Source organism: Myiozetetes cayanensis, unplaced genomic scaffold (genome assembly GCF_022539395.1).
Source record: "Myiozetetes cayanensis isolate MyiCay16 unplaced genomic scaffold, myiCay2020 scf5-8, whole genome shotgun sequence".
NCBI classification, from domain to species: Eukaryota; Metazoa; Chordata; class Aves; order Passeriformes; family Tyrannidae; genus Myiozetetes; species Myiozetetes cayanensis.
Window position 1 is genome coordinate 110,884,787 of NW_026087742.1, and position 12,066 is coordinate 110,896,852.

At 40.2% G+C, this 12,066-nt stretch overlaps 1 protein-coding gene across 17 annotated transcripts in view; it reads left to right on the top strand.

Moving 5' to 3' along the window:
- The window catches only part of KDM6A (lysine demethylase 6A), a 150,564-nt gene that overhangs the window by 64,899 nt on the left and 73,599 nt on the right, over positions 1-12,066 (top strand). For all 17 annotated transcript variants that reach the window (XM_050334017.1, XM_050334019.1, XM_050334020.1 and 14 more), the window contains exon 5: positions 9,139-9,197. In XM_050334017.1, the coding sequence (XP_050189974.1) occupies positions 9,139-9,197 (59 nt within the window). The remainder of the gene's footprint in view (positions 1-9,138; positions 9,198-12,066) is intronic.

Below are 12,066 nucleotides of genomic sequence, written 5' to 3' on the forward strand. Positions count from 1 at the left end.
GGAGGAATATGGAGACATCATCCAAGCATTCAGGGATCACATAAGGAAGGACAAAGCCCACATGGAGTTGAATGTGGTGAGGGATGTGAAGGGCAACAAGAGAGCTTCTACAAGTGTATCAGCAGCAAAAGGAAGATGAAAGAATATGTGAGTCTGCTGCTGAATGAGGCGGGTAACAAAGGATATGGAGAACACTGAGGTACTTAATATTAGCCTTCTTCACCTTGGTATTTACCTCAGGATTCACTTTCAGGATTCCAAGACCCTTGAGACCAATCTGGACCCAGGAAGACTTGCTCCCAATAGAGGAGGATAAAGTTAGATTGAAAACTGGCTCACCTGGGTTGAGAGGATTGTCATCAGCATCTGTCATGGTCTAATCCCAGACAACAACTAAGTACCACACAGCCACGTGCTCACTCCCCCTTTTCCCAGCTGGTGGGATGGGGAGGAGAATCAGAGGAAAAAAAAAAAAAAAAAGAAAAACCTTGTAGGTTGAGACAAAACCAGTTTAATAAGTGGAAAAAACCTACCACATATTAATACTAATGATAATACTAATACTACTAGTAATAACTGTAATATAGTTGTAATAAAAAGGAGAGAGAGTTAAAACCCAAGAAAAACAAGTGATGCACAATAGAGTTGCTCACCACCCAGTGACCAATGCCCAGACTGTCTCTGAGCAGTGATCAGCCCCTTCTGGCCAGCTCCCCTGTGTTTATGTGCTGGACATGACTTTCTATGGTAGGGGTTATCCCTTTGGCCAGTTTGGATGACTTTTGTCCTGGCCATGTACCCTCCCAGCTTCTTGTGCAGCTTCTCCCTGGCACAGCGTGGGAAGCTGAAAAGTCTTGATTTGGGGTGAGTACCACTCATGGAAACAACCATTCATGGGTTATCAGCATTATTCTCATCCTAAAGCTAGAGCACAGCACTGTGCCAAGCTACTAAGAAAATAAACTGTATCCCAACCAGAACCAGGACAGCGACACAAAGTCCAGCTGGAGATCAGCCACCAGTGGTTTACCCCATGGGTTGGTAGTGGGGCCAGTGCTCTCTGTCTTCTTGGGCCAATGACCTGTGTTACGGGGTAGAGTTCACCTTCAGCAGGTTTGCAGAGAATACAAAACTAGGAAGAGACAACACAGTTGTGTTGCTCTTCAGAGGGAGCTAAACGGCCTTTAGGGAGCCTCACGGTGTTCAACAGAGGCCAAGTGCTGTGTCTGGGGAGGAACAGCCCGGTGCACCAGCACAGACTGGGGGCTGACAGGCTGGAGAGCAGCTCTGCAGGAAAGGCCCAGGCTGTCCTGGTGCAGGAGGTGACTGTGAGCCAGTGGCATCCGGGGCTGTGTGAGGCAGAACATCCCCATCAGGTTGTGGGGGGGGATGATCTTTGCTCTCTGCTGAGCTTGGGTGAGACATCTGAGGAGTGCTGGCTCCAGTGCTGGGCTCCTGAGAGACTGGAGCAAGTCCATAGACCACAGGACTGAGTAAGGGCTTGGAACATCTGTTGTACGAAGGGTGGAGGCTGAGAGAGCTGGGGTTGTTCAGCCTGGAGAAGAGAAGGCTCGGGGGTGTCTTACCCAGCTGCACAGATAGAGCCAGAGTCTTCCTGGTGGTGCCTAGTGAAAGAAGGAAAGGCAGCAGGCACAAACAGAAACCATAAAATTAATTCTAAACACAGAAAAATAAATTTAATTGATTAATTTATTGTGAAGGTGATTAAATAATGAAGAAGGTTGCCCTGAGAGTTTGTGGGGCCACACATTTTTCAGTCCTTGGGGGCAGTCAAAACCCAACTGGACATCATCCTTGGAAACTTGCTCTAGTTGTCCCTTTGTTGAACAGAGGGTTGGACTAGAAGATGTCCAGAGAGATCTTCTCTTTTTGTGCAAACATTGGACAAACAGGGCTACTTACAAAGCATCCAGTCTCAAAAAAGGCTTTGTGTTTGGAGTGAGGGGGTTGGTTTGTTTATTTGTTTGTGGGTTTTACTGTTTTGGTTTTGTTTTGCTTTTTAAATCACCATACAAAATAAATTAGAAACTTTGTGATTGTTACCAGCGTTCAGGGTATCCTTAGGGAGAGTATTAAATTTGATTAAGTGAATCATCTCTATAAAATGTCTGTCAAAGTGAATTTAGTCTTTGTGCGTTGCACGACACCTTTGCTCACTTGATTCGTTTAAGAAAAATACTGTTTTCTGTTTAAAATACTTAAATTATTGAAAATATTTGTACCAAGTGAAAAATGGAGATGTTTACATCAAGTGAAATTTTATAAGCTTCAGTGGAGGGAACGTAAGTCAGATCCCTGTAGCAACAATCACAGTTTAGACATTTGCTTGGCTGTTTGTGTGACAGATGTGAGGAGGTACAGGGGTTGGTCAGTAATCCCTTCTGCCAAGGGCCCTAGGTTTGCTTATGGATAAGGAAATAGTTTATAAAGCTGCACAGATTCCATTATTAAAGAGGAGGATTTGAGTTATTTAATGTTGCTTTATCATTTTGTCTTTCACAAAGTTCTCCCTATAAAGTGGGCCTTGCAGAGCGTGTTACTCAGGGACGTTTGAAATTATTGAGTGTCTCGAGTTAGTCACTGTTTGTGGGTTTTTTCTTGTAGTCTTGTCTTCATGTACCCTGTCCTTTGCTGTGTGACAAGGAGCTTTTTTTACAGATAGGGCAGGAAAGCTACAGGAGGGACAGTGTTGGATCAAGGCTCCCACTTCAGTTGTTCAAGCAGGTCTTGCCATGTGTGTTCCAGTCCATGAGTGAAAATGGGGCCACAGCAGTGTTCTTGGTGCGACAGCAGTGCTGCTGATGAGTTGAAGGAGTAGTTTCCATTCAGAGGGGAGCTGTAGGCAGTGTGGAAATGCAGCACTGATGGGGTGTTGCAAAGGGTGTGGACAAATGTACTGGCTTTCCTAAAGAGGAGAAGGGAACAGGGTGGGGAGGGGAGGAGAGTATAGTAATGTAAAAGATACCTACCACTTACAAAGGGGGGAAATTAAACTCTGTAGATGGTGTGGGATTTTTGTTTATTTGGTTTTTATTAGTTTCATTTTTTCTGCTTCACTTCTGTTAAGAAATTTTCTGGCAAAGGAAAAAAAAAAGTATTTTTTATGAATTAAGAAAGATCTATTAGCCAGTTTTCTTCTACAACTAGTAGGTGTATTTTGGCAATACTTACTCTCTGAAAAGATCATCTAAAGACAGTGAGGAATTATTTTGTAGTTATTTACCAAGATATTACAATGTGGAATTACTTTGTAGTTATTTCCCAAGATACTACGTATGTCAGAATATATTTGTCACAGGAATAATGATTTTTATGTATTAATTTCTTTCACATGGCTGCTGGGATGCAGGCACACATCCAGTAACAAGATTTTTGACTGTTGTGATTATTGCTCAAGAAGCAGGGTCATGCAAGCCTGTTAGAGATGTCTGTATTTTAGAGATCCTGATCACCTAATCATTTTTCAAGTGCTATAACATTTCTTGAAGACCTTCAAGCCCAGACTAATGATACTAATCTGCAGTACTCCCCTCACAGGGACCTTAGTATTTCTGCAGGTGATGCAAACACGGAGATGGGTAGCTCTCTTCTTCATGTTTGTACAAAAGTAAACAAATTTTATCTGAACCCTCCCCTCCTCTTCGTTGAACACTTAAAATCTCTGTGCTAGAGCCTGTCAGCTCCCAAAGGTGTGGAGCTGTTTGTGCACAGGAGCCCAACTGGAATTTTTTATGCTGTACAAACTCTCCAGGGAGCTGTTACTACGTATTGAGTAGTATCAGGAGGAAGGATTAGGCACCGTAGTGTCAAAACTTCATCTTTCTTTTTTTTTTTTCTTTTTTCCCCCACTAAAGAAGTAAACATATTCACACATTTAAACACAAAAACAGTTCTTTTGCCTCGAACAGGTGGCTGAGAGACCCTGTGACCACAGGATGCGACGTAAACTGGAAAACCTTGTTTTCCTGGTTGGGTTTTCTGAGGAGCAGTGGCCGCCTGCCCACGTGTGTCTCGTGCAGCCTGCCGTGATGTGGGCTGGGCTGTGGGTTCCACTGGCACTTGGGCAGCTCAGGAAAGGGCTCAGACCTTGCTGGAGTTGATTTTAATATGTCATCAAAGACTTTGATGCATGTCAGTTGTAAGCAGGTGAAAAACAGTCACTGGTCTCTCCTAAGGGTGCTGAACTCCATCTTTTTATCATAGTTTTTTTAACGAGAGCATATTATTCTGTGAATTATTCTGTGAATTATTTTCCATCTGGCCCTTCCCCTAGAGAGTCACAAAGAACCACGGAATTGATAGGGTTGGAAGGACCTCTGGAGATCATCCAGTTCAACCCCCCTCTCCCAAGGCAGGGTCACCTGGAGGAGGTGACACAGGAACACGTCCAGGTGGGTTTGGGATGTCTCCAGAGAGGGAGACTCCATGCCCTCCCTGTGTAGCCTGTTCCAGGGCTCTGCCCTCCTCAACGTAAAGTTCTTCCTCACGTTGAGATGGAACTTCTTGTGTTTTAGTTTATGGCTGTTGCTCCTTGTCCTGTCAGTGGACACCATTGGAAAGAGTCTGGCACCATCCTCTGACACCCCCTTGGAGATGTTTATTTGTATTGATAGAAGAAATGGTGCATTTACCTACATGTCTCAGTGGTTAAGGACCTGCTCGAAGGAGGCTGACAGGAGGCTGTGATTGCATCTCATGTTTTATCCATCTTGTGCTGATCCACAGGTTCTGTTTTCTCTCAAGTCAAACATTGATACGTAGTTTAGGAGGCTTCAGTAGTTTTTGAAAAGTCACTGTAGGTTTGTTATGCATTTTGGTTGTAGCAGTGTAGGCTTGGAGAGCTTTTAATTATTGTCTTACTTGTTCTAATGCTGTTGGTTATGGGGGGCTACCAGTGAACTGATCCAGTTAAATAATCCTTTTTTCTGGTTATTAATAACTCAGATCAGTTCTGTCATTCAGTTGGCTGTAGTATTCTAAAAGTGCTTGTGTCAGCACAAACAAGAGGCAGTGTTTGGGAATGTTTCTGAATCAGCAGTGCCATGGAACTGTAGCAAAAACTGTTCCTTTTCATTTTTAAATGGCAAGGCCCTGCCTTGATGCTGCCCTGAGACTGCTTTGAGTCTTTTAACATCTTTTTCTACTCTCCAGTGCCCACTGGAGAGATTTTCGTTGGCCAGCATAACTTCTTGGTTAATTCATGTGTTTATAAAACACAAATTTGGAGTCAGTAACTGGGTCTCAACTGCACGTGGCAGATAATAAGTGTGTTACTAGTGGGGAACATCTGGGCCCAGATGTGGCAGCCATGCATTTGTAGAGTCGGTCCAAGATGAGTGTCTGTTATCTCACTGTGAGTGTGGCCACTTGTTAGATGGGACAGGTGCATTTTTCTGGCCCTGTGTTTGCAGATAAAGTGTCGCTGTGACGGGCTGGGCTGTATCTTCCTACTGGATGTGCTGCCTGCACCCTTAAAGGTGGAGAAAAGGGCTTTGTGTGGACTTGGCCTGAAATGCCTGGAGAACAGAACTCACGGAATGGTGGAGATCTGTTTCCATCTGCTACTTCAAGAGACTATAAACCAGTTGTTTGATAGAAGGCCTGTGAGATGGGTGGAGTCTTCCTCATTGGTTAAATTTTTTTTTTTTTTTGCTTGATTGCTCAAAACAGACAAGACGAAAGTCTCCAATATGCTTATTCATATCAGTTACCTAAAAAGGTACATAGAGATGTACTTTTGCCTTCTGAGTTACCTGTTGTCAAAATGTATATGGCACACTGTTTTATAAAACAGAATTGAACTGTTTTTCAGCCTTAAACAGTGCATGTAAGTAGCAGAATGTACAATAAAAGCTTGACAATTTTCCTAAATTGCGTAAGCGTGGAAAATGGAAAGAGGTATTTGAGCCATCTAGTGGTTGGTATGAAACATTTTAACATTTTTTCATAGAAAATGTAAATGATGTCAGCTTGAAAATAGCATTTCTGATTTCTCTGCTTCTGGAAGCATGACTGTAGAATGAAAAAATCCAAACATTCAGCTTCAGATTTGAAGCACGGTCTGTTTTGGTTTGTATCTTTTTTTTATTCTAGATTTTAGTGAAAAATATCAGATAACATAAAAATTAAATTAGAAGTTCATAGCCAAAGAATGAGTTTTGCTAGCATGAAGTCTTTAGAAATTGTGTGGATTGTCAAGAAATTCAAGCAAAGGCTTGTAATAAGATAATTTTGTTCTCTACTTCTCACTGAAAAAAATGTTTGGAGGGAAAAAACTTGGCTTAAATTCTGCCTCACCAGCTGTTTTTAGCAGGGACAAAATTACAAGAGTAATCTTTACTGGAACACGTGGAATGGATAATTGCTTGTGAGAAACTTGTCAAATAAAACTAACAGAGGCAACTGAGAAGAGATTTCTTAAGATGGGCTGTGTTGCTTTTAAACAGTCACAGAATCTTATGATTTTAAGATAAAGGACATTTTGCAGATGAAAATTTTATGTAGTGGTCTTGCTCGGTCCTGATCTGCATTAAGCTGTTGTAGCCTTTCATAGTGGCTGTTGCCAGTAGGAACTTGACTGCCTGTTGAACTTGGTATTGTGCAAAAGTAGTGAACTTCATGTGTATCTCCCCTTGAATTATTTGTGGGAAGGTACTGCCATGCATTGGAACACTGTGGTGCCTCCCAGTCCTTGTGAAAGTCCTGTTCCAGGTTCAAACGCAGTTTAAAAGATATTTTTTAATGTTAGTTTTTTAGATTGGTCTTAATATTATCAACAAGCAGTACTTATGGTGTTGCATGGGGTTAGAGCATTAGTGTGTCAGAACAGATCAATTCATGATCCACACTGACACTTCAGAATTTGCACCTCTGCATTTGAGGTGAAGTTTTAAATCTTGCCCTGTTTTTCACTGAGAAGACAGTGGCAGCTTAACATATTTCTGAGGTCAGTCCCAAAAGGTTTCTAAGGCTAAAGGAGAGTGAGAGAAGAATGGGAAAACCAGCCACACAGGGAAGGACAGTGATGGTTTATTTGTATTTTAGTGGTGTGTGGTCCATCTGAAAGCTTTATGTGAACTTGATACATAAATTACATTTTGAAAAATCGCCTGCATCTTGGTTCTCTTGTGCCTTCAAAGTTGGTTATTATTAACCCTTAGGATCAAAATAGCATCAGGGAGATGCTTCTGAATCTCTAACTTGCTTGGACTGAATTGGGATAGATTCCATAAGGGGAAATCAAATTCTTTGCAGGTTGAAGAAGTTTTAGTGGTCTGGCATATTTTTGTTTGAATTTTGCAGGGTGGCAAAGGGGATTTTTGTGATCATTGTTATTCTCAATCTTGATGATGATCTAGACTGGACTGAGATTGGGGGATATCAGAGGGGATACTGGATGATTTGAAGTTCTGTTCCACAAATGAGCCTGACCCGAGCACAGTGAAGGTTCCTGGGGTGTGCTGTACTTTTTAGGCTTCCATGCTGCACATGTGAAAATCTATTTTACTTCCTCATTTAAAATTACTTTTAAATCATGGTATTCCACATGCTCAGCTTTTGAGCTTGCCTTCCACCTTGTCTGTTGTTCCCAGAGCACCCTTGGAAAGTGGAAAAAACATGGAAGTTCTTTTATCTTTATGATGTCCGTGTTGTGTTTCTGTTGAATCAAACAGGAATGTGGTTTTACGGTTGTATTAAAGTGTCATCCTCTATTGTTTATGCACTTGCCCCTCCACTTCTCCTGATCACGTGTCCCAGTGCTCTGATTGCCGTGGTATCTGGTCATACCACAGCATTTTCTTGGAAGCTGCCCATTGCCAAAGCCATGATCCAGCTGTATTTGTGAAAGGATCTTTGGCACTTCCCCTGGTTTTAATTTGCACTTAGAAGATGCAAATGAGGAATAATGAAACTGTCATATTAGGTCCTGTTTCTGATGAATGCTGTATTTTGAATTGTCTTCTGGCTACCACTTGTTTTATAGGTGAAATTTGGTTATAACTTTCATATCGGGATTGGTTTTAAGGCAAAACTAGGATTCCTTGTTTGGAATTGCTTATAAATCTGACTTGTTGAAGTGTGTGCAGCTGGAAGAGGGATTATCTGGAAGTACAGTCTTCAACAATGGAAACTCCAGCTCTTGTCCATGTGTCAGAGCTTTGGGATCTATACCTGCTCTTTCAGAATCATAATTGTATATAAGAAAAGCCTAAAAATGTTCATAGGCAGCATGTGCATTGTTATCTCCTGTAAATAATAGAATAGCTCTGCTAAATAGAAAACAACTGTGCTGTGGCCTAACTTTGCAAAAGAAAAAGCAATTTGTTTGTTTTTCAGAATTCAGGAAATATATATTAATTATTTATAGAACTGGATAGTTAAACATTCATTAAAAGTCATTAGTAATTTCACTTTAGAAGCAAATCACAGTTTTCTGTGAAAAGAAAATGGAGGGAAAATGGGTTTCCAGAAGGGGAATGTTGTTTGTTGTTTTGGTTTTTTTCTTCCCTTCAGCAGAATAGGGAGATAGGAAATAGAAATTTGATTAATGATGAAGAAATATGATTGTCATAGGTTTGAAGCTGATGGTCTGTATTTTTTGATATTCAGAAAAGTGACATTTCCTTAAGCATATTTTCAGATTCATTTAATTAATGTTCTACATTAGACACTGAAATTACAGTGTGTAGCTTTGTTTACTTTTGTGTGAGTATAAATTATTATGACTATGAAATGGTGTTTGGTAATAAATTTTTTATTATTATTATATTAAATTGCCAAATATTTCCACTTCATCATTTCCTTCTCTGCTTTTGGACAAGCAGAACAGAGCAGATCGCTTTCTCTGATGTAAAAGTACTTGAATATTATTGTTACTTTTCCTCCAAAAATATCCCCTTTTTTGTGATCATGGAGAATCACTTTTTTTTTTTTTTTTTAATGTCTTCCCATCTTTTCATTCTTTCCTTTTGGTTCTTCGTGTTCAAGGTGAATTTTAAATACACTTATCTTATAATGGAAATAGAATGTCAAAGGATGAATAAAACGCTGGAAACTGAATCTTAGAGCATATGGTTGTCTAATCCGGGGTTTAAACATTGTTTCTTTCCTTTACAGAATGCTGCCTTTTTATATGGCCTTGGTTTGGTCTACTTCCATTACAATGCCTTTCAATGGTAAGTTGGAACAAACTGATAGTTTCTGTGGGGTTTCATGGGTGTGTGAGTATTTCACCTTCAGTTCAGCGTGAGTGTACCATAGTTTAATTTTGGTTTTATTATAGATTCGATGTTTGCAGGTGAAACTGTCCTGGGTCTCATACCTGACTTGGGGCAGCTACAGCAGTTGCTTGAAAAGGAAAATCACTGACAGGAGAACTTTAGCTCCCTGTAACACCCTTCAGCAAAGGGGATGGAGCAGAATGACTCAACAGGCTTTTGTGAATTGTTGTTATCAGTAGTCTGTAGCCTGTGCATGTTGGAAAGCCTGTTTACAAAAAAAACTTTCCTCTTGGAAAAGAGGTGGCAAAATGGGCTTGTTTTGATTGCACTTGGTAGTCAGAAATTTTTACATAACGCATCAGGTGAGAGTTTTGGACGTGAGAAGCAGCACACACCCTTGAATCAGAGTGCTTAAAACTGACGTAAAAACTGAGAATTAAAGAGTTGTAATTTCTGTCATGGCTTTGGGGACTGAGCAGGGCTGCTGGGCGTGGGGAGAGTTGGTTTTCAGTTGGGCTTTTGGTTTTGCTTTATCTGTGATGAGAGTGGTGAATGGTGAACAGAATGGACTCCGTCACTGGAGTTCTACTGAAAGGTCCTCAAACTTTCATTGGGGTTTATTCCTGCAGGGAATAAAGTCAGTGTCATTGCAAAAATGTCAGAAGGGTGTAGTGTTTATATCAGTGCTTTGTTACACACTGTTAGTACAGTAAGAGTGACTTTACTGCTTGATTGATTACTGAAAAGGTTCATTGTCTCACTGAACTAGGCGTGACTGCAGTTACAGAGACACTCAGTGACCACCCACTGATGGGTTGGAGCAGTGAAGGAGGATTCCTCCCTCCACCCCTCAGGAAATTGTTTTTATGTATCTCTAAGACAAAAGATTTTTGCTTTCCTCAGGATAGTGTACATAAACTTTCAGTCCTCAAATTAAAATAGGTTGGTTAAGTCATGAGCTCAGAACATGGATTTTTTTTTTTTATCTTGCAATTTGCTGCTTTCCTTATTGATAGCAGTGAAATGAATGCCGTGTACTGTATGTGACATGCAATTCTATTGCATTTTAATTAAAAAGAGAAGAACAGAAAAGTTTTCAGAAAACCTGAGAACCCCCTGTTTAAGGTTGTGATCAGCCTTGGTTGAATTTCACCGAGTTCCAGATTGTTCTGGTTCTTATGCAGTCTTGTCTTCAACATTTAGCATTCAAAAGTATTCTGTGCACAAGGTCTTACAAGGTGTATGTTGTTACAACTTGCACTGTGAAAGTGGTAGATTAAATTAAATAACACAAAGCACTTAGATTTAGAGTAGTTAATCTTTCATATAACAGTTCAACACAGGCTTTTGCCATCAGCAGATTGTGCTATTTAGCACCTTACAGAGGATGGAGCAGCAGAGTCAGGTGATTGTGAGGCCTAAGTATTAATAAATTAGAGTTTTGAATTAATTTAGATTTTTCTTCCATGCCTTTAGGTGAGGTTGTTGAGAACATGAGTAAAAGCTGGTGCCTTAACTGACAAAACTGCACATCAAGCTTCTATTAAGGTTGTGTAGAATAATCATATTTGCCATTTCATTTATGCAACAAAGTTACACATGGTGTGGTGCTAAGGAAGTTGTGTATCGTTGAAGTATTGGGTAGAATTCTTAGAGGAAGAAAATCTAATGTAGGTAAAGTCTTACACCTTTTTGTGCAATAGTGATTTTTAACCCCTTTGAGTACCTTTTCCCCCTCTTTTTCTGTGTTCTCTTTGGGACAAGAGCAGTGGGATGTGTGGTTGTGGGTTGTTTAGGTGTGACAAAATCACAATAAACATGGAGACGAGAGCAAGCCATTTACAGTGGATGTTCTTGGTAGACCTTAATCCTCCTCAGAACTCTCTTGCAGTTTGCAAGGAGAATCCTCCTTCTCTCAGAGTGAAATGCTAGTCAAACTGTCTTGTTTCCTGCTGCATTTATTCCATATATTTATGCTCATAGGACACAGATCTTTCTATTTCAAGCAGGTAGAGGAGGCCTCTAGGCTGTTTAAGATGGTTTAAGATACCATGCTTCATCCAATTTTTTAATTGACACCACTTGGGATATTAAGAGATTTTAATGAGAGGCAAGTACATAGTCCTCCTAAAAGGAAGGTTTTTTCATTTCTCATGTACACAGGGATAATAAAAAAGCAAGCAGGAATAAGGTCAACTTTAGAATTCTTGTTCGTATTTTTTGACATTATTCCTTAAGTTTTCCAGCTTTCATAAAAAGAAGTGTTGGATTGGATCCAAGAAGCATATGCAGTTCACTTTAATTCAATATTGTACACTCATTCATGTACTAATGCAGCTTTACAGCATTATCTTAAGTACAAATCCTGGCTGATGCAGCATTTCATGTTGGTCGCTTTGTTTGACTGTTTGTGCAAGTACTGAATGTTCTCGACGCATATACAAACATTGCAACAGTGTGATCATCCCAAAGCTATTCCATGCAATTATAACAGTAAGATTTGCCATAAGGGAACAGCTCCATAAATTGATTCGAGTATAGTAAAATAGGTCTTAGGGATCTCAAATTTTGATACTTCCTTCTTTTATGCCATTTACCATCAAGCAGTAAGCAAAGTGGTTGTCTGATTTTCACTGCTGTTAGAAAATGAATAAATAGGGTTAGCTGAGATATTCACATCACTTGAATAGTTTCATGTCCTCTGTAGTTGTCTTTTAGATTGAACATAAAAGAATTTCAGTAGTTAGTCCAAGGCTACCCTTCATTTCTGTACAATACCTGCATCCAAGTGTAGTGGCTTGGATACAAAATTTTTTCCTTACTT